General features: G+C 42.4%; 1 protein-coding gene across 4 annotated transcripts in view; it reads right to left on the minus strand.

Annotated features, from left to right (window-relative positions):
- Positions 1-24,422, minus strand: part of CNOT2 (CCR4-NOT transcription complex subunit 2) — a 141,004-nt gene that overhangs the window by 59,304 nt on the left and 57,278 nt on the right. For all 4 annotated transcript variants that reach the window (XM_073620052.1, XM_073620049.1, XM_073620051.1 and 1 more), the window contains exons 5-7: positions 23,207-23,389; positions 4,194-4,273; positions 554-679 (exon numbers count right to left, since the gene is read on the minus strand). In XM_073620052.1, coding sequence (XP_073476153.1) covers positions 554-679; positions 4,194-4,273; positions 23,207-23,389 — 389 coding nt within the window. The remainder of the gene's footprint in view (positions 1-553; positions 680-4,193; positions 4,274-23,206; positions 23,390-24,422) is intronic.

Raw genomic sequence — 24,422 nt, forward strand, 5'->3', positions numbered from 1 at the left:
ATCTCAATAGGCGACACTTTAAATGCCTTTACAAGTTACCAGTTTAGAGTTAGAGGTCTAGCACTAGAATTATTGCCCTCTAATGTTTGCAGCAATACCTCACGTGTGGTTCGAATACTGTTTACATATGCATGCGCGACTTGCGTCTGTTTGCTTCAGGACGCAAGCATGAAGGGCGCTTTACTTTTATCATTTTACTCTTTTTACATGCTTTTTAAAAATTACATTTTTCTTTTTATCATCACTTTTATTCCTATTACAAGGAACTTAAACATCACTTGTGATAGAAAGGATGACAGGTCCTCTTTATGGAGAGATCTGGGGTCAGTAAGACCTCACATCTCTCCTCTACAATGTAAAGCATTCGATAAAAAAAATAAAAATTTACATTGGGCCGGAAGTGGCGTTATGTTACTCCAGTCCTCCTAGACCATAGAGATGAGTGGAGGCAATGGCAGTAGAGAGTCCACATACTTTTTAAAATTTCAAACCTTCTAAATTCTATGGCATTCAAACAGTACAAGGCATATAATAAAAACGAGATATGGCTTACCATAGGGAGCCCTTCCAGCCAAAGGATTTATTAAAGGAGTTGGGTTACCACTTCCTTCCCTTCTATTTCTATCCGCTAATGCTGGAAAATCTGAAAGGTCCAAACCCGTCACATTTTCACTTCCATCTGAAAATCGTTAAATGCATGGTTAGCAAAGACAACTATGACATATACAAGGAGGACAAAAAAGTATGAAAGTAGTGAACTGACATTGCCAACTTGCTTTTGAAAATGGCAAGTTCTGTGGTTGTCATTATCCCTGCTAGACTATTTAGCTTTTCACTAACAAGCAACAAGTGTAAGCAGTGTCATTTAGAACTTAGGTTTCAATATTCCTGTCATTAAAGCTAGTGATTGAGAAGCAGAATGTAACACAGGGCCTTCTGACATGCGCGCTGGCCTATTTGAAAGAGGCTCATCCGCCAAGAGTCTGTGGGGGAGATTTACAAAAACTGGAGCACTCAGCAGCAAATTGGCTACCATACACAGTTGTTACAGAGTCTAACTTCAGCTTGTTCAATAAAGCTTTGACAAAGCCAATTGATATCTTTGCAGCGCTGCACCAGATTTTGCACTCTAGTTTTAGTAAATCTCCCCCTGCGTATATCTGTGTACCAAATTCCCCTGGGGCAATGAGGATCACCAGAATCTGAACTTCCTCTATCTTGAGTAGTAGTAAAGAATCCTCATGGGGGGGGGGTTATGCATCAGTCTAAACTGACTTAAGCCTCATACACACAATTGGATTTTCCGATGGGAAATGTGTGATGACAGGCTGTTAGTGGAAAATCCGACCGTGCGTATGCTCCATCAGACAACTGTTGGCCAACTTTCCGTGGACAAAATGTTGGATGGCAGGTTTATAAAATTTTCAGGACAAATGCCTTCTGTTGGATTTTCCGAGCGTGTGTACACAAGTCCATCGGACAAAAGTCCAAAATACAAACACGCATGCTCGAAAGCAAGGACGAGCTGGAATCGGTCAAGCTTGTAAATTAGCGTTCGTAATGGAGAATTAACATTCATCATCAAATGGCAAATTGTGAAATCTCAAAATGCAGCGCTCATTTTCTTCTTTAATGGAATAATAATGAAGCTGCTTTGCTGGTGATACTGATGGAGTTATTGCAAACAAATTTTCAAAAGTTTTTTTTTTTTTCTAGTGATATCAAGATTATTATTAGGATTTTTTTAAGCATCTTTTGCAGCTTTTTTTTTTTTACAAGCTTTCAAAGCGTTTTTGAAGTGCATTAGACCCCTTTCTCGCTAGGGCAGTTTTCAGGCTCTTTAGCTCTGAAAATGGCCTCTGCTAAGCGCCTGAAATCCACCTCCCATTCATTCCAGTGTGACTTTTTCCATTCAGGCGGTGCTCTTGCAGAACGTTGGGAGTGATGTATTTAGCACCCCCAAAATGCCCTGTCCATTGCAAAGAAATGGGCAGCGCTTTCAAATCGCCTGAAAACGCAGCAAAACGGGAGTTTTGTGGGGTTAAAAGCACCTCTGCTATCGGCCAAAAAGCGTTGCAAAAGTGCCGCTTAAACCGCGCTAAAACGAGCATGTGAAAGCAGTCTAACAAGTGTTTTGATAGCTTCAGCCATTTTTGTTTAGCCAATTTAAGCACTAGGGGGAGGAGAGTGAGAGTAAATTAGGGGTGGAGTGATGCTATTTGAGCGTTTTTCTGCTCAAGTCAGGCATTTCTATTGGAGTCTATGGGGCCAAAAAAGCTAGTAATTTGCCCAAAAAGAAGCTCATGTACTTCAGGCGACAAAATGCTCATATGTGAACAGATGCCATTGAAATGAATGGGGATTTTGCTTGTTGGACATTTTGGAACTTTTGAGATGAGCGTTTTACGAGCTGAAACTGCTCAGGTGTGAATGCAGCCTACAGAAAGAGGATGGTCCAAGTATACAAGCTTGTAAATATTTACACATACGGCTTGAGTACACCAGATGCAGTTGAATGAGCCTTTAGGGCTCCGTTCACATCTTGGGGTTCTGAATCGCAGCGATGCGAAATAGCGGCAAATCGCAGTGACGCCCATGCAATCTCCGTCACTTTCAATGGCAACCCGATTGTGGCATGATTTTGGCGCGATTCAGACAACCGCGGGACACCTGTCGCGCAAAAGAAGTACAAGAACCTTTTAGGCGACAGGCGTCCAGCGATTCTGTTTGCGCGACTTTAGCGCAATTGTCGCCCGTCAAATTGCGCCAAAATCGCCCCGCGGCCGGTTGCCATTGGAAGTGACGGGGATCACATTGGCATCCTGCGATTTGCTGCTATTTCAAATCACAGGGATTCCCCTGCGATTCGGAACACCAAGATGTGAACGGAGCCTAAATGCAGCACGAAAACATGTGCAAGAAAAATTGCAGGTATTTCAAGAGTCTAGTTTACACTGTTGCAGTGTTTTCACATGCGTTTAAAAAAAGTACAGCATGCTGTATTTTTTTTTGCACATGAATGCACTTTAGAAAAAAAACAAAACCAAAGACCATAACACAAATGCACCACATGCTCAAGTAAACTTGCATATAGAAAACGCACACTGAGAGGACAGCAGTATAAATGATTCCTAACCCTCCCTGGCACCACAAAACCTGTAGCATAACCCAAACAAGGACACATACTGCAATTCCAAAGCACACAGTGCTGTAATTGTTGAAATGCATGTTTAACAGCAACCTTAGTGTCTAGAGCAGGGGTCTCAAACTGGTGGCCCTCCAGCTGTTACAGAACTACAGGTCCCATCATTCCTCTGCCTGAGGAAGTCATGCTTGTACCTGTCAGCCTCATTCGACTTGTAGTTTCGCAACAGCTGGAGGGCCGCCAGTTTGATATCCCTGGTCTAGAGGTTACACTTTGTGCCTCCTCCACCCTACCATCAACCCTTAGGAACATTCCAAGAATATCAACTCTAGAACCACCCAGGGAGCTTTTCTCCAGCTCCTGGTGACGTTTTGTTTTCTGCACTGTGCAATGTAAAGCCAAAACTCTACACTTGGCATGCCAAGAATAGAGCCAAGTACCAGAGACAACTTATCTCCTGCACACGTGACCAAAAAGCCAAAGAGGAGCGTCGCAAATTCACACAGCCATGACAGGATCTTGGATCCATACAGTACACGTGGAGGCAAGTGTGTGCCATAAACTGCAAGTATGTTGTGCAGATTATAGCAAAATCTGGCATTATCTTCCTTGCTGCGTCCAAGATTACTAAATTAATGTTTTCTCGACAGCATGATGAACACTAAATCTTTGAAATAGTTGAATAGCAGGCTTGTTTGGACACAAATCGTGAAGCCCTTTAATAATCAATAATGCAATTATCACACAATCCCATAGAGATTGATTTTATTTAGCGTCTCATATTTTCAATTACAAACTTAGACAAAATTATGCCTATAATTAAATCATTTGCTACCAAAGATGGAAGATACATGTGAACTCATCAGAAATTATTTCTGGCTTAATCTACAGATGGGAACATTTCACGTTTCAATGATATATTTTAATCATCACTGTGTGCAACTGATATTCAGTTTGGACTTTCACAATGATCATAAGGAAAAAAAAAAAAAAAAAAGTCTAAAAAAGGAACAATCACAGATTTCAGCTAAATATACAAAACTCTTACCTGTTCCATTAAAAATGTTACTCGATAAAGAATTGTTCAGACCAAACGCCTGATTTCTGTTCATGCCAAACCCAGACATACTGTGTGATCAGAGAAAGAAGGGTCAGTGTTCAGTGCATAAGAACATCTTCAAAAGAAAAAACAAAAAGGATATTTACAATCACTTTAACAAAAATGTTATACTTGCCTGCTCTGTGTAATGGTGTTGCACAGAGCAGCCCCTGATCCGACTCTTCTTGGCCCCACCCCCCACCCCACCATGGCAAGCTGGGGGCACTCATGCATGCTCGTTACCAAGTTGGCTCTGTGTGTCTAAGGACTCCCACCGCAGTGTCTGAGCCAATGAGAAGGGAGATCCTCTGTTCCTGTGCACATCACTGTATCGAGATCGGGTATTTGGGGGGGAGGGAGCTGGACAAAAGGCTTTTTCACCTTAATGCAGATAATGCATTACATTACAAAAAAATACCTTAAGGCTGCGTTTACACTATTGCGAATTGGATGTGGGTTCTCCACATCCAATAGCAGGAGATTTTGACCAGCTCTCTATGGAGCCGGTTCACATATCTCCGCTGCGGCTACAGTGCAAATTTGCACAGGAGCCCTGTGCGTCTTTTGGTGCATTTCAGGCCCGAATTCAGCCAAAAATTCAGGCTGAAATTGGACCTAAAAGCAGTGAACCAGGATGCACCGGACCTCTGCTGTGAGCCAGATGCGAAGATAGCGTGAACCAAGCCTCAAGCTTTGGAACCACTTTAAAGCTGAACCGCAGGCATAAAAATAGGATTTTTATAACAGCTTACCCGTAAAATCCTTTTCATTTGAAGCACATTACAGAACACAGAGTCATAGTAATCACTATGTGGGTTATAGGCCACCTTCAGGTGCTGGACACTGACACACCCTAAACAGGAAGTTGCCTCCCTATATAACCCCTCCCATACCGGGAGTACCTCAGTTTTGTAGCAAAGCAATATACGTGTATACTAGAAAGAGGTGGGGGGCGGGACCTCTGTGTCCCGTGATGTACTTCAAAAGAAAAGGATTTTACAGGTAAGCTGTTATAAAAATCCTGTTTTCTTTAAATCGTACATCACGAGACACAGAGCCATAGTAAATCACTATGTGGGATGTCCCATAGCAATGCCAACCAAGGGGTGGGAGACAACAGAATTAGGGCAACATGAGACTAGAGGAGTTATACAGCTGCTTGCAGCACACTACGCCCAAAAGGCGAGCCTCATGCCTTTTTACATCCACCTGATAGAATCTGGTAAATGTATGGATTGAAGATCAAGTTGCGGCCTTGCAGATTTGAGCCATGGAGGCTTGGTGATGCACTGCCCACGGAGCACTAACAGCCCTACAGGAGTGCGTTTCGATTTGAGAGGGTGGAATCTACCTGCTTGAACGATTACTTGTCGAACCCATCTAGAAATGGTAGATTTCGATACTGCCCGTCCTGTTTTAGGACCTTCAGGCAATATGAACAAAACATCCGTTTTCCGAATCTGATCAGTCGCCTTTAAGTAGACTGACTGCTCTCACCACATCAAGAGAATGTGGTGATTTTTCTTCCATAGAACAGGGTTCTAGAAAAAAGGAAGGTAAAAAGTTAGGATGAGGATGCAATACTACCTTATCCTTGTGAACAATAATAATATGGCTCTTTACAAAAAAGAACAGCAAATTCTGATACCCTTTATGAAGCAGATATGGTTACCAGAAAAAATAGTTTCCCTGTCAAAAAGGACCAAGGGAATATGTCGTATCGGCTCAAAAAAAAAAAAAAAAGGCTGTTTTTTAATGCCGACAAAACTAAAGTCCCAAGGGTTCAGGGGTGACCTAACTGGAGATTAAGCCGCATTACCCCCTGAATAAAGTTACGAATCAAAGAATGCAAAGCAAGTGGTCGTTGAAATAATACCGAAAAGGCCGAGACCTGTCCTTAGAAAGTACTCAAGGCCAGCTTTATATCTCACCCCATCTGCAGAAAGTCAAGGATTCTACCTATGACCCATTTCCTGGGGTGCCAACCCCTGGTTTCACACCAGGAGACATATGCTTCTCAGACTCCACAATACATAAATTATGGAGGCCGGTTTCCTTGCATTAACCAAGGTAGACACCACTGAACCTGACAGCCCACGCTTCTTCAGAGTGTGGGCCTCAATAGCCAAACCGTAAAATTTAGTGTTTGTAAGGCAAGATGGAATACCGGACCTTTGCGAGAGAAGGACTGGATGTAGTGGTAGGAATAACATATAATAATATCAGCGCTTTACTCCTTATAACAATCAATAATAGTTACTTGGTATCAGAACAGTCTCTAAAAAGTCCATATTGGTGGATAGGTATATTGGCAGATAAAATCTTTTGTCTTTAATGATCACCAGCGCTGAGGGCAGCTATCATGGAGAGCGAAGCCAGCTCTTGAAACGACCATATAAAACAAAACGGAGAAAGCGCCTCTGAGTGCAAGCATTTAATTAGACATATTAATCGCATAAGTACACTTACAGTAAAGGTAGACAGGGTTGAGTTGCAGTAAAAAAAGTCATCTGGGATCAGTAGAACGTCCAAATAGCGTGTTCCTATGATGTAACTCCAGAGGGACGGCCGCGGACCTCCACTCGGGGTGACAGATAGTAAAGCGGCTTGATTAGGGCTTCCTTGTTCCGGCCGCTCGCTATGAGCGTGTGACGTCACCGAGAGACTGTAGTAGACGAGGGCACACAACGCGTTTCAGAGCATGCGCGAAGCTCACAGTGGGCATGCGCGCTCCTTTTTCAAGTGTGGAGAAGGCGGAAGGGATCGAATCTGAAATAATCCTATGTTGATGACCGCTAGCATGCTCATTGGTTAAAAAACGAGCTATGGGTGTGCTGGACAAAGGACTGGTATACAGATAATGTCTAAAAGGAACAAACTTATAATATATCTCATGGAACATTAAACAGATATATTAGATATAGAATAATAAATAAATTAAAAACTAGTTCATTAACAATCAATTAAAAAATAAAAAATAGATAATAGATTGAATTAAAATTAACAACCTCGGATAATAGTATTAATAAAATAATTTTGAAGGTAAAAAAAACTTTAAAAATGGAGAATGTAGAGTTAAGATAAAGATGGCTGCACAAATATTTTTCACATTGAGTTATAGTTACTTGGAAGATGTAAGCTGGTCTTCATTTCAGATCATCCCGCGTGTCAACGGCTGTCATATAGACGCTCAGTGACACGCCGAATGCTATAAAAAGAATTCCTAATAATAGTGGTTATTACTCGGATGCCATATATGGGGGGAGAGGAGAAGGGGAAAAAAAAAAAAAAAAAAAAAAAAAAAAAGGGGGGGGGGGGGGGGGGGGGGGGAGGGGGAGAGAAAAAAAAATAATATAATAAGAAACGGACAAATAAAACGTATGTGATTCCGGAAAACTATATAATAGTATTAATCTCTAATTCTTCATTTAACCCATTGGGTGCCAGGGTGTCTAAGGTATAAATCCAGAATGTTTCGCATTCGCATAACTTGGAGAAACGTTTGGCTTCAGATAATTTACGTGGTATAGACTATCACCCACACTTGTAAACCTACAGTTGATTGATTATGGTGCTCTAGAAAGTGACGAGGAACACTATGCTCATCAGCCTTTTTCTATGAATCGGCGATGTTTGCCAAAGCGTTGTCGCAAAGGGCAAATTGTACGGCCTACATATAGTAATTTGCATGGGCACATTAGACAATACACTACATAATCAGTGGAACAGTTCTAGAATCTCTCCAGCTGATATATCTTATTTCTATGTTGAAAATTGCGTTGGCCATGATTCACAAAAGGACATGTCTTACATAAAGCTTTATTACATCTATACATCCCTACAAGGGGAATAAGACACAAAGATTTTTCAACTTTGCTAGTCTTCAATTTACTGGGCGCTATCTTATTTTGCAGAGTTGGTGCTCTTCTGTATGTTACCTTGGGTTTATTTCCAAGACTATTCTGGAGGAGGGGATCCCGTTTCAAAATATTCCAATGTTTATGGAATACACGTTCCATTTTTTTTATGTTCGCTATGGTATCTCGTAATGAACCGTACAGTATCATTGTTGGATGGTTTTGTTGTTTTAGGTTTTTTACCCGGGAGAAAAGGGGCGTAGGCTTGATCTATTATTTTCTCTGGGAACCCTTTATCCAAGAATTTTTTCTTTAGATGAACACTTTGGGAAATGTAGTCGGAGTCTCTAGTACAATTTTGTCGTAGTCTGCAATACTGGCCTTTAGGGATATTATTAACCCACTGTGGGTGATGACAACTATTAAAATGTAAATAAGAATTCCCAGCAGTGGGTTTGGTGTAGTTGCGCGATAAAATTGCATTATGATCATGAAAGTGCTCAAGATCAAGAAAAGAGAGACTATCTGTATTATGTACGAATGTAAATGAAAGACCTAAATCGTTAGCATTACAGTGGGAAACGAAATCATCAACAGAAGAAGGCGGACCATCCCAGATGACAATAATGTCGTCTATATACCTGCCGAAGAAGACCAAATGTTGGGCACAGGGATTGTTGTTCCATATAAACCTATCTTCCCACAGACCCATGGTCAGGTTGGCATAGGAGGGGGCAAAGTTTGTTCCCATAGCTGTACCATGGGTCTGTAGGTAGGATTCCTCATCGAAATGAAAATAATTATGATGCAGACAGAATGAAGTAGCTTCTGAGATAAATACAGCTTGTTTTGCATTAATGAGAGGATCTAGAGACAAGAAATGTTGAACTGCCATTAAACCTATATGGTGGGGAATTGATGTATATAGAGAGTTATCGTCTAGGGACAGCCAAGAATAACTCTTGCCATCTGTAAGGTTCCAGGAGCTCCATCAGATGTATCGAGTCCCGTACATAAGAGGGGAGGTTCTGGGCAAGAGGCTGTAGAAAAAAGTCAACATATTGGGAAAAGCCACTAGATACACTATTCATGGAAGCCATGATAGGTCTACCAGGGGGATGGGATGAATTTTTGTGCACCTTAGGTAAATGGTAGAAATAAGGTGTACTATAAAATTTTTTACATAAAAACTGGGCTTCATTTTTGTTGATTATTTCATCTAAAAGGGCCTGACTGACTAGTGTCTCAGCCTCTAATCTAAATTGAGGCAAGGGATCTGAGGGCAATTTTCTATATGTTTGTGGATCTGATAATAATCTTAATGCTTCTGTGATGTAAGAGATACGATCTAATATGACGATCCCGCCACCCTTATCTGCCGGTTTAATGACAATATCAAGGTTGTTAGTGAGGGAGTGGAGTGCAGCCTTTTCTCTAGGGTTAAGATTGTGGGAACAATATTTTTGTGTTTCCCATATGGTCACACAATTGTTGAAGTTCAGCAAAAACCGCTCTAAAAAAAGTTTCTAAATAAGGGCCCTTTGATCTGGTAGGATAGAACACCGATTTAGGTTTAAGATTCGTGTGTTTAACTGGAGGTGAGCTCTGTAGATGTTGAGTTAATAGCTCAAGATTAGATTCAAGATCTAGGATGCCCAAATCTCCTTCTCGTTGCTCAGAAAAGCCTTTACCACAGAGATCTAACATGAGACACGTCAAGAAAAATATATCATTACCAGTGAGAGTAAAGGCCAGTATTGCAGACTACGACAAAATTGTACTAGAGACTCCGACTACATTTCTCAAAGTGTTCATCTAAAGAAAAAATTCTTGGATAAAGGGTTCCCAGAGAAAATAATAGATCAAGCCTACGCCACTTTTCTCCCGGGTAAAAAACCTAAAACAACAAAACCATCCAACAATGATACTGTACGGTTCAGTACGAGATACCATAGCGAACATAAAAAAAAAAAATGGAACGTATATTCCATAAACATTGGAATATTTTGAAACAGGATCCCCTCCTCCAGAATAGTCTTGGAAATAAACCCAAGGTAATATACAGAAGAGCACCAACTCTGAAAAATAAGATAGCGCCCAGTAAATTGAAGACTAGCAAAGTTGAAAAATCTTTGTGTCTTATTCCCCTTGTAGGGATGTATAGATGTAATAAAGCTTTATGTAAGACATGTCCTTTTGTGAATCATGGCCAACGCAATTTTCAACATAGAAATAAGATATCAGCTGGAGAGATTCTATAACTGTTCCACCGATTATGTAGTGTATTGTCTAATGTGCCCATGCAAATTACTATATGTAGGCCGTACAATTTGCCCTTTGCGACAACGCTTTGGCAAACATCGCCGATTCATAGAAAAAGGCTGTGATGAGCATAGTGTTCCTCGTCACTTTCTAGAGCACCATAATCAATCAACTGTAGGTTTACAGGTGTGGGTGATAGAGTCTATACCACGTAAATTATCTGAAGCCGAACGTTTCTCCAAGTTATGCGAACGCGAAACGTTCTGGATTCATGCCTTAGACACCCAGACACCCAATGGGTTAAATGAAGTATTAATCTCTAATTCTATTATATAGTTTTCCGGAATCATATACGTTTTATTTGTCCGTTTCTTCCCCCCCCCCCTTTCCCTCTCCCCCTTTTTTTTTTTCCCCCTTCTCCTCTCCCCCCATATATGGCATCCGAGTAATAACAACTATTATTAAGAATTCTTTTTATAGCATTCGGCGTGTCACTGAGCGTCTATATGACAGCCGTTGACACGCGGGATGATCTGAAATGAAGACCGGCTTACATCTTCCAAGTAACTATAACTAAATGTGAAAAATATATTTGTGCAGCTATCTTTACTCTACAGTCTCCATTTTTAAAAAGTTTTTTACCTTCAAAATAATTTTATTAATACTATTATCCGAGGTTAATTTTAATTCTATTTATTATTTTTTATTTTTTAATTGATTGTTAATGAACTAGTTTTTAATTTATTATTCTATATCTAATATATCTGTTTAATGTTCCATGAGATATATTATAAGTTTGTTCCTTTTAGACATTATCTGTATACCAGTCCTTTGTCCAGCACACCCATAGCTCGTTTTTTAACCAATGAGAATGCTAGCGGTCATCAACATAGGATTATTTAAGATTCGATCCCTTCCGCCTTCTCCACACTTGAAAAAGGAGCACGCATGCCCACTGTGAGCTTCGCGCATGCTCTGAAACGCGTTGTGTGCCCTCGTCTACTACAGTCTCTCAGTGATGTCACACGCTCATAGCGAGCGGCCGGAACATGGAAGCCCTAATCAAGCCGCTTTACTATCTGTCACCCCGAGTGGAGGTCTGCCGCCGTCCCTCTGGAGTTACATCAAAGGAACACGCTGTTTGGACGTTCTACTGATCCCAGATGACTTTTTTACTGCAACTCAACCCTGTCTACCTTTACTGTAAGTGTACTTATGTGATTAATATGTCTAATTAAATGCTTGCACTCAGAGGCGCTTTCTCCGTTTTGTTTTATATGGACATGGAGGTAGGGTCCATGGGACGCCTACCGCCATCCTTATGATCTCTGCATACCAAGATCTTCTGGACCACGTCGGGGCCACAAGAATCACCAACTTCCCTTCCTGCTTGATCCTGCGAAGAAGTCGTGGATGCACGCAGAAAAAGGAGGGAATGCATAAAATCAGTAAAACTGATACTATGGGAATGCCAAGGCACCTGTTTCCGCATGCTAGCGAATCCTTTGTTTTTAACATAAAGATGTCGATCTCTCTGTTGAACCTGGATTCAAACAGATCTACGTCTGCATTCCCCCATCTTTGACCGATTGTCAGAAAGATATCGGGGTGAAGGAACCATTCTCCCGGGAATAATTGCTGGCGACTCAAAATAGACTGCCTACCAAATTTCTATCCCTAGAATGAAAAACTGCCGATAGGCAAGGTACATTGTTTTCTGCCCAATATAGGAAATGATTCACCTTTCTCTGGGCCGCACAACTTCTTGTGCCCCCTTGGTGATTGATATAGGCCACTGCTGTGGCATTGTTGGATTGGATCCTGACAGGATAGCTCCGTAAATTAAACGTCCAGGCCGTCAGGACCAAGCGCTCTGCCCAAATCTGTAGAATGTTAAACGGGCAAGGTCATTTCTGATCTGGACCACTTCTCTTGGACAGTTGCCTCTTCCAGGACTGCTTCCCAACCTAAAAAAGGTTGGCGTATGTTGTTACCACTTCCCAGGTAACTGTAGGAAGGATTTTTACCCTTTGCAGATTTTTGGTTATTAACCATAAACTGAGGCTCCGGCGCACCTTTGAAGTCAGACACATTGGAAAATCTAGAGCTTGAACCCTATTGTTCCAAGCCAATAAAAGATACTGTTTTGCAGCAGTCTCAAATGAAACTGAGCATAAGGAATGGCCTCGAATGAAGCCATCTTTTCCTCATGCAAGCTGAATAGAAGAATTCATCTTGCTCCGACCACCTTAATCAGTTCCTTTATGGCGCTGATCTTTGCCTGGGGCAAGAATACACTTTTCTGGGTGTATCTATGAACAGACCCATTACCTCCTTAATGGTTTTAAGGAAGATTTCTCTAGGTTGAGAATCCAACCTAGGTATTCCAGGTAGTTGAATGTGGTGACCATACTTTGGTCTAAGCGGGCTACCGACTGGTCTATCAAGAGCCAATTGTCTAGGTAAACTATAATAGTTATACCTTGGACCCTTAATCAGGCTAGAGGAGGAGGGGCCAGAACCTCCGTAAACACTCAAGGTGCAGTAGCTAGACCAAAAAGCAGAGCTACAAACTGAAAATGAAGATTTTCTACCTTGAAGTAGATATTACTGGAGAGCAGGGAAATATGCCCATGGAGGTATGCACCCTTGACTTCGATTGACGTCAAAAGTTCTCCTTGTAGGATGGAGACAACTGATTGGATTGACTCCATGCGGAAAAGAACGGATATCCAGGAACCGGTTTAGATTCTTGAGATCCAGAATGGGTTTGACATCTTCATTACATGTTGCTGTGAAAAAAAGTTTGAATAAAACCTCAACCCCAGCTCTTTCATGGGGACCAGCATGACCACTCTTTACCAAAGGATGGTCCAATGCTAGAAAGAGACTTTTTTCTCTGGATCTTTAGGAACGTTTGATCTGAGAAAGCGAGGAGATGGGAACTCTTGAAACCCCAGATTTTACTCTAGAGCTATTGAAGAAGCCACCCATCGGTCTTGACATTCTTTCTGCCAGACCCTTGAGAACTGCAGAAGTCTTCTCCTCCCCCAGCGAGCGGGGGCACCCCCTCATAAGATTTTGTATCTTGTTTGTAGGTTTCTTTTGTCCCTGGGCTTGACCCCTGAGGATTACCTCTTGAACTTGATGACGGAAGCCATCGTGACTGCCTGGAGGCTGATGCCCCTGGCACTGGAGAAGGAGCTTGTTTAAAATGAAATACATTTACTCCTTTTCTTACATGGCAAAGACACTCAACCTGTCAAAAAAAAAAAAAATATATTGTTTTCCTAATAGGAATTCCAACTCTTTATCCATTGTATCCCTAAGTATTTGAGCATTGTCTGCCGAACAAGTCAAACTTTTAATCAGAAGATATAGCAGCGTCAATTGCTGGTGTCTTCCACCTTTAATACGTTTTTTCCTCCATAGGATAAAAAGTGTGAAAAACTTTTTTTAGGAGGGAAAAAATGCTTATATGGGTGATCCCAGATTGAATGGACAGGAAAGGCATGCATAGCTTTGAGAAGGCTTTAGCGAACCCAAAACAAAAAGTGGACACTCAGTTAAGGGTAGCATAAAATGTGGAGCGGACCAATTCAGTAAGAAATTGCACCCACCATGTGAAGCTGATCCTTCCGCATATGACCCCTCAGAAGGGGAGTCATCAGCCTGTTCACAAAGAGAAAACATCTTCTCCCGCCCCCAGATCCTCAGTTTGAGGGTCCTTGGGTAATGGAATTGAAACGGTCGCATTTTATCCCAATCTGGGACGCGATTAAAGCCACTAACCTTTTTCCCATCCTATCATGGCTGAGGAAAAAACCTTTTTAGAAATATAGGCAGGGGCTGCAGTGTTGTAAACAGTTGCAAACATTCTATGGCCCCTGAAGGCTCACTCTGACAAGCCACCCCCTCTCAGGGGAGGATGCCATTGTAGAGATGAGTTTTAGGCTTTCAGAGCTTGAGGGAGATCCCTTTAGCCCTCTTTTGGGGTGTTTCTACCTCCCCTTCCGACCATAGCCGGATGCATAAATGCAGAGGTACTACCAGAAGAAACACATCCACTGCTTTGAGCAATAGTCCAGCCACTGCCGCTGCAATTAATGCTCAGCCTAATGTGAATAGTTAATGTGTCAATAGGAATGCCTGTGTCACCAAACCTCTTAAAAGCCCCTCTTTGCTCTCGTGTCCCTCCGACAAATTGCAGCAGGAAAAAAATTGAGCTTTTTAAACACACTCCTGCGCCAGATGTTGGGAGGACGCCAACGCCGCACTAAGCCCCGCCCCTCCATTGCATCACGTGCTCCCTCTCTTTATAAAATAGTTTTCCCGCGTGAGCGCGGGCCTCCAATCCAATGGGATCGGCTTGTGTGGGAGGGATGGCGAGGAGGAGACCTAGACAAGCCATCGTGCAGGGGCGGTAGGAAAACGGAGCGGCATGCCGATTGTTTTTAGCTTTCCCCTTTCCAGGCAGAGGGGGAGAGCCTTGTCCAGGTGAGGGGTGTCTGGTGGAAGAAAAAAATCCCCTCAAACTTACCGGAGGTCTGCCTGTTGGCCGGAGGAAAAAGCCTGCTGCTTCCTGGCACAGCACGATCTCTCAGGAAAGCACGAGAAGGTACGTGCTCTATACAATCCCCAGTGGCGACTCTTAGGCATGATAACATTTACTTTTTTTTTTTTTTTTTTTTTTTTTAAAGGAGACATTTCATAAGAAAAATTTAAAATTCCTTAGAGAACTCCACTTACCTTTCCCGCCGCAGGGTTTTCTGTGGTAAAACAGACCCAATCTTCACCCTTCACGGTGGATTCCGTTAACAAATCTTCAGGAACCAAGGGACCCTCGGGGAACCCACACTCCTGGAACCGTAATAGCACCCCCGCCAGTAAAACTTTATGGCTGAAAATACCAAAGTACTCTCTAAAAAGAGAAGCATTACAGGCAACACCTCGTTTCTTCGGACACGAGGCCCAGGTACCATACCATTTGGCCTAAAAGACACTTTGAATGGATCAGACTGCATAGCTAGCCCCAGCAAGGATTGCTCCAGTGGAGCTCAGAACAGCACAGCACATCTTTACTCGTGACCAACACCTTAGACACTGGCGAAAAAAACTGGAGGTACTCCCGGTATGGGAGAGGTTATATAGGGAGGCATCTTCCGGTTTAGGGTGTGCCAGTGTCCAGCACCTGAAGGTGGCCTATAACCCACATAGTGATTACTATGGCTCTGTGTCCCGTGATGTACGATTAAAGAAAATACATTTAAACATTACTCAACAGCCATAAAAGGAAAAATCTATTTTGTGTGTACCACGTCTTTGAAAATCCAGTTATTACCCTGTAAAAATTAGAAGTTACATCACTGTGCTATGCACAGCACGTGAAAAGAGCAGAAGTGTGGGAAGAACCACCCACAATCAGCAGCCTGCAGAAAACTACAGGAGAGGTGGGTACAAGACTGGTCTGCAATTACTGTAAAATCTGATATAGAAGCAAAGTGCAGCCTTTGCTTTTCTCAGTCCCCCCCATAACGTAGTTTGTCTGGTGAACTAGCCAGTAAGTCTGCTGTCTTTCAACTTCCTTTACCAGAGCAAGATGTCCAGAAATACTTGCAGTTAGGGGGTTGAGACAAACCATTTATAGCTGAATTAAAGTCCCACTTTCAAAATATGCAGACAGGCAGGCTCTTTATTGCAGAAGAGACATAGAAGGTATTCAATAAAAGAAACCTATCTTGCCTGCTCAGTCTTCTTTAGAATGTAAACCTGAGTTGCGCAAGCACAGCTCAGTTTACATTCAGGTACAGATCCAGTGTGCCGGGATTACTTTGCATGTGCAGGAGTGATGTCATCGCGGGCCAGCCAATGAAGAAGGGAGCAGCCTAGCACTCAGAAGAAGCCAAGTTGAAGAGGACGGTTGCATCGTTGAAAGAAAGGCAAGTGTTTGGTTTCACTTTAACAGTGACAAGTGCTCTTATAGTGGTCCGCTTTTATTTATACATGCAATTCCTTTATCTAAAAAAAAAAAAAAAGGGAAAAAAAACCCACACTATTGCTGTAACTGCTTACAAAAGCTGACCATACATGGATAGAAAAGGATTTGAAAAGAAAAAAAACAAACTTTGGTTTTTGATAAAGATCTGTCCAACTACTGTGTTAACGCCATTATTGTATTGAATTGTTTTCCACACTTGTTGACATATCAATCGTTAACTACATAAATAGTAAATTTATTGTCAGACAATGCTCATTCGCTATACTTTTTTTCAAACTATACGATTATGCAACAAAATTCCAACAGGACAGATCTTTTTGGCATAAAACTTTAGAGAATCGAAATGCACTCACTAACGTTCCTATAGTCGAACGATCAGGCTTTTCGTACACTTTTCTATTCTTGAGGTATGGCCAGTGTTAAGTGTTACCTGGAGTTGGGCTTTAAATTGTTAGTCACTAATGTAAAGTCTATTTAGGGCTGGCCATACAGATTGGAGATTTCCCTGCTGTTAGAATACAATGATCACTGCTGTCAGCTATAGCCAGCTGATGGAATGGTACAAAAAAAAAATAAAGAAAAAAACACCACACCAAGGCTGGTTGTACTGAAGTCAAATCGACTGATTGAAATTTGCCCAGTTCCTGCTGAACCAGCCGACTTTCAATCTGTTTATTGCTCTTAGTCCATCCAACGCCAACCGCTCCACAGAATAAACAATGCTGCTATCCACTTATGTTGCTCCTCCAGAGAAACTGTGGAGAAGGAACCTGGCAACTCTAGGACAGATCCGTTTTACTGGCCAATTGCCACACGAAAAAAGGAATAAAAAGAGAGAAAAAAAATAAAATCTAAAAATTTAGCCACCATAACCAATGATTGTTCAGCTGCAATACAAAAAAAAAAAAAAAAAGTGTTTTTGGGTTTAAGAATGCTATACTTAAAAGTAGAACTATAGGCAAAACTTTTCTTTGCCCATTTTGGATCGAGCTAGGGTTATAACCAGTGTCAGATACATTTCACCATCTGTGTCCCTTTACTTCCTGTCCAAATTAAGGACATTCCTTGGGGACCCCCAGGTCACCAGAACTAGTATCCCCACTGGAAGATTTTCCCTCTATTACTTTACTGGGAACAGGCCAAAATCTGGGATTTTCTTTTACTTTCAATGATAATGGTAAATGTGAGCGAGAGCCTCCATATTGGGGGCACAGATGGCAAAAAAAAAAAAAAAAAAAAAACAACAACACACACACACACACACACTGACAGGGGTTTTAGTCCATCTCCGCTATCAAGTTTTGCCTTTAGTTATATTTTAATGCCCTGTACACACGGTCGGACATTGATCAGACATCCGACAACAAAATCCATGGATTTTTTTCCCGACGGATGTTGGCTCAAACTTGTCTTGCATACACACGATCACACAAAATTGTAGGAAAAGCCGATAGTTCTGAACACCGTGACGTAAAACACGTACGTCAGGACTATAAACGGGGCAGTAGCCAATAGCTTTTGTTTCTTAAATTTATTCTGAGCATGCATGGCACTTTGTGTGTCGGATTTGTGTACACACGATCGAAATTTTCGCCAACGGATTTTGTTGTCGGAAAATATTATAGCAAGCTCTCAAACTTTGTGTGTCAGAAATTCCTATAGAAAATGTGTGATGGAGCCTACACACGGTCGGAATTTCCGACAACAATGTCCTATCATACATTTTCCATCGGATAATGTGGATATAAAAAGTTTACACACCCCTGTTAAAGGAGTTGTAAACCCTGAGGCTGTAGTCACACCTGAGCCTTTTAAAGTCACATGTTTTTACCACAATTTTGTTCAGGTCACCAATGTAAAAAAGGCAGAAAAATGCCTGTAATCTGCCCCAAAGAAGCTCATGTTCTTTTTTGAGCGAGACAAAACACTCAGATGTGAACAGGTGCCATTGAAATGAATGGGATTTTGCTTGTTGGGCGTTTTATGAGCTGAAAACACTCAGGTGTGAATGCAGCCTCAAGGTTTACCTTAATGTATTGTATGCATTAAGGTGAAAAACCTCCTGTGCTGCAGTTGCCCGCCCCCCCCCCCCCCTTTCTTACCTGAGCCCGATGGTTCCAGCGACGGGATGAGCACAGCAGCTCCTAGGTGGATGCAGCATCAGAATGAGCATCAGCTGGCAGATCCAGACTTCCTAAGTCAGGATGACACGCTGCCTGGACTGATCCTGGTGACGTCAGCGGAGAGCTGACCTCGGACCGTTCTCCGCTGAAAATGGGACACAGGAGTGAAAAACTAACTGCACTCCTGTGACCCACTGGAGAAGCCCAGCCTAAAAAGCTCAGGCTGGACTTCTCTAATGTGACCTAAAAACTGTACAACTTAGTTGAACTGAAATCTTTTAGGTGGAGGGAAGTAAAAATAAAAAAATAAAATATGGTTGCATAAGTGTGCACACCCTTAAAACTAATACTTTGTTGAAGTGCCTTTTGATTTTATTACAGCACTCAGGCTTTTTGGGTATGAGTCTATCACCATGGCACATCTTGACTCGGCAATATTTGCCCATTCTTTGCAAAAACACTCCAAAACTGTCAGATTGTGAGGGCATCTCCTGTGCACAGCCCTCTTCAGATCACCCCACAGATTTTTAATCGGATCAAGGTCTGGGCCATTCCAAAAGTTCAATCCTCTGCTGAAGCCATTCCTTTGTTGATTTGGATGTATGCTTTGGGTCATTGTCATGCTGAAAAATGAAGTTCCTCTTCAGCGCTTCTAGCAGAAGCCTTAAGGTTGTGTGCCAATATTTACTGGTATTTGGAACTGTTCATAATTTCCTCTACCTTGTCTAAAGCCCCTGTTCCAGCTGAAGAAAAACAGCCCCAAAGCATAATGCTGTCCCCACCATGCTTCACTTGTGGGTATGGCTTTTTTTTTTGAGATGTGCAGTGTTTTTTGCGCCAAAAATCTTTTGGAATTTTGGACAAAAAGTTCAACCTTGGTTTCATCAGATAACAGTTTCCCACATGCTTTTGGGAGACTTCAGATGTGTTTTTGCAAAAAACTTAGCCGGGCTTGGATGTTTTTCTTTGTAAGAAAAGGCTTCCGTCACGCTACCCCATAGCTCAGACATGATGAATACGGTAGATTGTTGTCACATGTACCACACATCTGGCAAGTACTGGCTATTCCTGCAGCTCCTTTAATTTTGCTGTAATCCTTTGGCAGCCTCCCTCACCAGTTTTCTTCTCGTCTTTTCAGCAATTTTGGAGGGGGTCCAGTTGTTGGTAATGTCACTGTTGTGCAATATTTTTTCCACTTGATGACGGTCTTCACTGTGTTCCATGGTATATCTAATGCCTTGGTAATTCTTTTGTACCCTTCTCCTGACTTAAACCTTTAAACAATGAGATCCCTCTGATGCTTTGGAAGCTCTGTGGACCATGGCTTTTGCTGTAGGATGCGACTAAGAAAAATGTCAAGACCGACCTACTAGAACAGCACAACTAAAATGGAACCTGCCTGCTTCCGAGATCAGTAAGTAATTTTTAAAGAAAGTAAAAGCGCAAAAAATATGTTGTTAGAAAATGTTCATTTACAGGTTGAGACAGTTACAAAGCAGTCTGCGCTATAGCCGAATGACGGCCACAGCGCGGACCTGAATTTCCGCTCCCTGCAGAGCGCGCTGTGATCACCGTGTCACTGACACTCGGGTGATCACCGATCCGAGTAAGAGGCCGGTCCCAGCCCCTTACCATGTGATCAGCTGTCAGACAGCTGATCACATGATGTAAACAAAAGCGCGGTAATCATTTATTTTTCTCCTCACGCTGTGAAAAAAAAAAAAGCCGATCACTGGCTCATCTGCAAGGGACATCGGTCCCAAATAGGCAATTATGCCTCATCTGTGCACATCTTTACCCCCTGCCAATCCCCACAGTGCCACCTATCAATGCCCACCAGTGGTGCCAATCAGTGCCACCTAGCAGTGCTGCCTATCAGTGTAACCCAGGGGTCTTCAAACTGCGGCCCTCCAGGTGTTCAGGAACTACAATTCCCATCATGCCTAGTTATGTCTGTGAACGTCAGAGTTTTACAATGCCTCAGGGATGTGTAGTTCTGCAACAGCTGAAGGGCCGTAGTTTGAGGATCCCTGGTGTAACCGATCAGTGCCCATTATTGCCACCCATCAGTGTACATCAATGAAGGAGAAAAGAAAAAAAAAAAATTACCTGTTTTAAAATTTTAAAACAAAAATATAAAAAAAAATAAATAAAATTAAAAAAAATTTGGTCTTTTTACATTTTTTTTTAATCAAAAAAATAAAAACCACAGAGGTGATCAAATACCACCAAAAGAAAGCTTTTTATTATGTTCGGGGGACTGGAACTCCGCTTTAAAAACAAAAAAAGACGAAAAAAAATCTCATGTACACAAGTATTCACAGCCTTTGTTAAATACTTTGTTGAAGCACCTTTGGCACCAATTACAGCCTCAAGTCATTTTGAGTATGATGCTACTAGCTTGGCACACCTATTTTTGGGTACTTTCTCCCATTCTTCTTTGCAGGACCTCTCAAGCTCCATCGGGTCGGATAGGGAGCATCAGCACACAGCCATTTTCAGATCTCTCCAGAGATGTTCAATCAGGTTTAAGCCTGGGGTCTGGCTGGGCCACTCAAGGACATTCAGAGTTTTCCCGTAGCCACTCCTTTGTTATCTTGGCTGTGTGCTTAGGGTAGTCATCCTGTTGGAAGATGAACCTTCACCCCAGTCTGAGGTCCAGAGCCCTTTACAGCAGGTTTTCATCAAATATGTCTCTGTACCTTGCTGCATTCATATTTCCCTCGATCCTGACTAGTCTCCCAGTTCCTGCCACTGAAAAACATCCCCACAGCATGATGCTGCCACCACCATGCTTCACTGTAGGGATGGTATTGGCCAGGTGATGAGCGGTGCCTTGTTTCCTCTAGACATGACCTTGCCATTCAAGCAGAGTTCAACCTTTGTTTCATCAGACCAGAGAATTGCGTTTCTCATGGTCCGAGTCCTTCAAGTGCCTTTTGGCAAACTCCAGGCAGGCTGTCATATGCCTTTTACTGGAGGAGTGGCTTCAGACTGGCCACTCTACTATACAGGGCTGATTGGTGGAGTGCTGCAGAGATGGTTGTTCTTCTGGAAGGGTCTCCTCTCCACAGAGAAACGCTAAAACTCTGTCAGAGTGACCATTGGGTTTTTGGTCACCTCCCTGACTAAGGCCCTTCTCCCCCAATCGCTCAGTTTGGCTGGGCGACCTGCTCTAGCAAGAGTCCTGGTGGTTCCTAACTTCTGCCATTTATGGATGATGGAGACCACTGTAATCATTGGGAACTTCAATGCTGCAGACATCTTTCTGTAACCTTCCCCAGATCTGTGCCTCTATACAATCCTGTCTCGGAGGTCTACAGACAATTCTTTGGACTGCATGGCTTGGTTTGTGCTCTGACATGCACGGTTAACTGTGGGACCTTATATAAACAGTTGCGTGCCTTTCCAAATCATGTACAACCAACTGAATTTACCTAAGGTGGACTCCAATCAAGTTATACAAACATCTCAAGGATGATCAGTGGGAAAAAAAAGGATGCACCTGAGCCCAATTTTGAGTGTCATGGCAAAGGCTGTGAATACATAAGTACACATGTTTTTTTAATTTTCTTTATTTTTAATAAATGTGCAAAGATTTCAAATAAACTTCTTCCCTCCCTGAGACAACGAGCGATCTTCTCCCCACACCCATTCGCATTATTTGAAAACAGCATGGCCATGCAGGGCTCTCCTGTCAAAACGCTCCAGTGTGAACCAGGGCTTACTCTTAGTTTCTGTACATGTGACAAGTTTCCCAAACTGGAAAAAGAAAATCTTCAGCAGGGTTCTATGCTCTGGGACTGGTCATGAAGCTAGTACGTTAGAGCAGTGATGTAGCGTGGGTTGTCAGCACCCGGGGCAAGGCAAGTAATTTGCGCCCCCTAACCTGCAGACTTTTAGCACTACCCGAGTCCCTTCAAATAGTATTGATCTACCCGATTCCTATACTGACCACTACACTAACCTACTCGATTTCAACACTGACCAACCTGATTCCTTTACTGACCATTACACACTACACTGACCACTATACTATACTATACTGTCCACTACACTGAGAACAACACTGACCACTATACTGTGATTGGGTGTATGGGGGTCATGTGTGGAGGTGGGACTTCAGGAGCAACCATGATCGCAGATAGGCCAGCCACACATGACCCCCATACGCCCAATCACTGAACATGGCGGCCGGAGCGCGGGTGATACAGGAAAGTAAATTAGGAGGAGGCAGCCAGTAGTGACACTACTGGCATGAAATTGCGCCCCCCAAAATGTCACGTCTGGGGCCACGGTACCGCCCACGTTATGCCACTGCATTAGAGAGCCTCTCTTCAATTTTATTTTAAAGGTCAAGGGTCAGATTCATTAAATGCTTGTAATCAGACAGAAAATAAAGCCAGGAAGAGGAAGAGGAGGAAGAGGAAGAGGAGGAAGAGGAAGAGGAGGAAGAGGAAGAGGAGGAAGAGGAAGAGGAGGAAGAGGAAGAGGAGGAAGAGGAAGAGGAGGAAGAGGAAGAGGAAGAGGAGGAAGAGGAAGAGGAGGAAGAGGAAGAGGAGGAAGAGGAGGAAGAGGAAGAGGAAGAGGAGGAAGAGGAAGAGGAAGAGGAAGAAGAGGAAGAGGAAGAGGAGGAAGAGGAGGAGGAAAGACATTTAAGGAATTTATATATTCTTCCCAAGTGTATGCTTGCTCCATAGGCACAGTTAAAGAAATGCTTACCTGTTCACAGTAAAAGGTTGTCGGGATGGCGGTTGCTTTGGCATACATATTATGCTGGGTGAGCTTCTGTTTGGACTGCCTAACCCTGAACTGCTCATATTATTTGTCCTGCTTGGCATTCCAATGCCCTGTCCAACCTGGGAGTGGTTCATCATATTCCTGGGATTCATCGGTAAAATGCCCCTGAAAGAAAAAACAGTTTATGTTTACATATCCTGTTCTGAAATGCTGACATATATAACAGCATCTATTTTAAAGCCACATACTGTGTATAGAAGTTACCAGCTAAGTACAATATTCAGAAGCCAATGGAAATCCACTGATTTTATTACACATTTGCCAAGTATTAAAGTGAAATGTAGCTTCAACCTAAGCAAGGTTTCCTCCCCAGTGCTAACACCTATGCTGACTAACCTCTGTAAAAGTAGGATTTTTTTCGTCATACTTACCTGTAAAATCTTTGAGTACATCACAGGACACAGAGCAACCATAATAATGACTATATGGGTTATACGCCACCTACAGGTGAATGGACACTGGCAAATAGTCAAAAAGGAAGTCCTCCCCTATAAAACCCCTCCTACAAAAAGGAAGGACCTCAGGTTTTGTAGAAAAGCAATGATTATCCCAAAAAAGATGGTAGGAACCTGTGAGTCCTGTGATGTAATCAAAGAAAAAGGATTTTACAGGTAAGTATGACGAGATCAAAAAAAAAAAAAAAAAAAAAAAAAAAAAAAAAAAAAAAATCCTACTTTATCATGCAACACGGGACACAGAGCAACCATAATGACTATATGGGATGTCCTAAAACAATGCACTTCAGGGGAGGGAAACACATTTACAGAGACTGCCACCTGAGAAGGACTTCTTCTGCCGCCCAAAACATACTGTGGCCAAAGCAGTATCCTCCGTGGCTTGGATATACATCTGGTAAAATTCTGAGAATGCATGAACAAAAGACCATGTATTGGCCTTAAAATCCTGAGCCAGTGACACCTGATTGCAGATGGCCCAAGATGCCCCCACACACCTGGTAGTGAGCGCTTTTACAAAAAAATAAAAATATTAAAAAAAAGGGGGTGAGGGGCCTTGCCCTTTCAAGCCATAGGCTTGAATAATTAACTGAAAAATACAATGAAAATATATAGTTACCTTGGATGCCTCCTGCCCATCCTAGGCTCTTTCAGCAGCATAAACCAGGATTCCTAATCTGCGC

This window comes from Aquarana catesbeiana, linkage group LG03, assembly GCF_042186555.1.
Source record: "Aquarana catesbeiana isolate 2022-GZ linkage group LG03, ASM4218655v1, whole genome shotgun sequence".
NCBI lineage: Eukaryota > Metazoa > Chordata > Amphibia > Anura > Ranidae > Aquarana > Aquarana catesbeiana.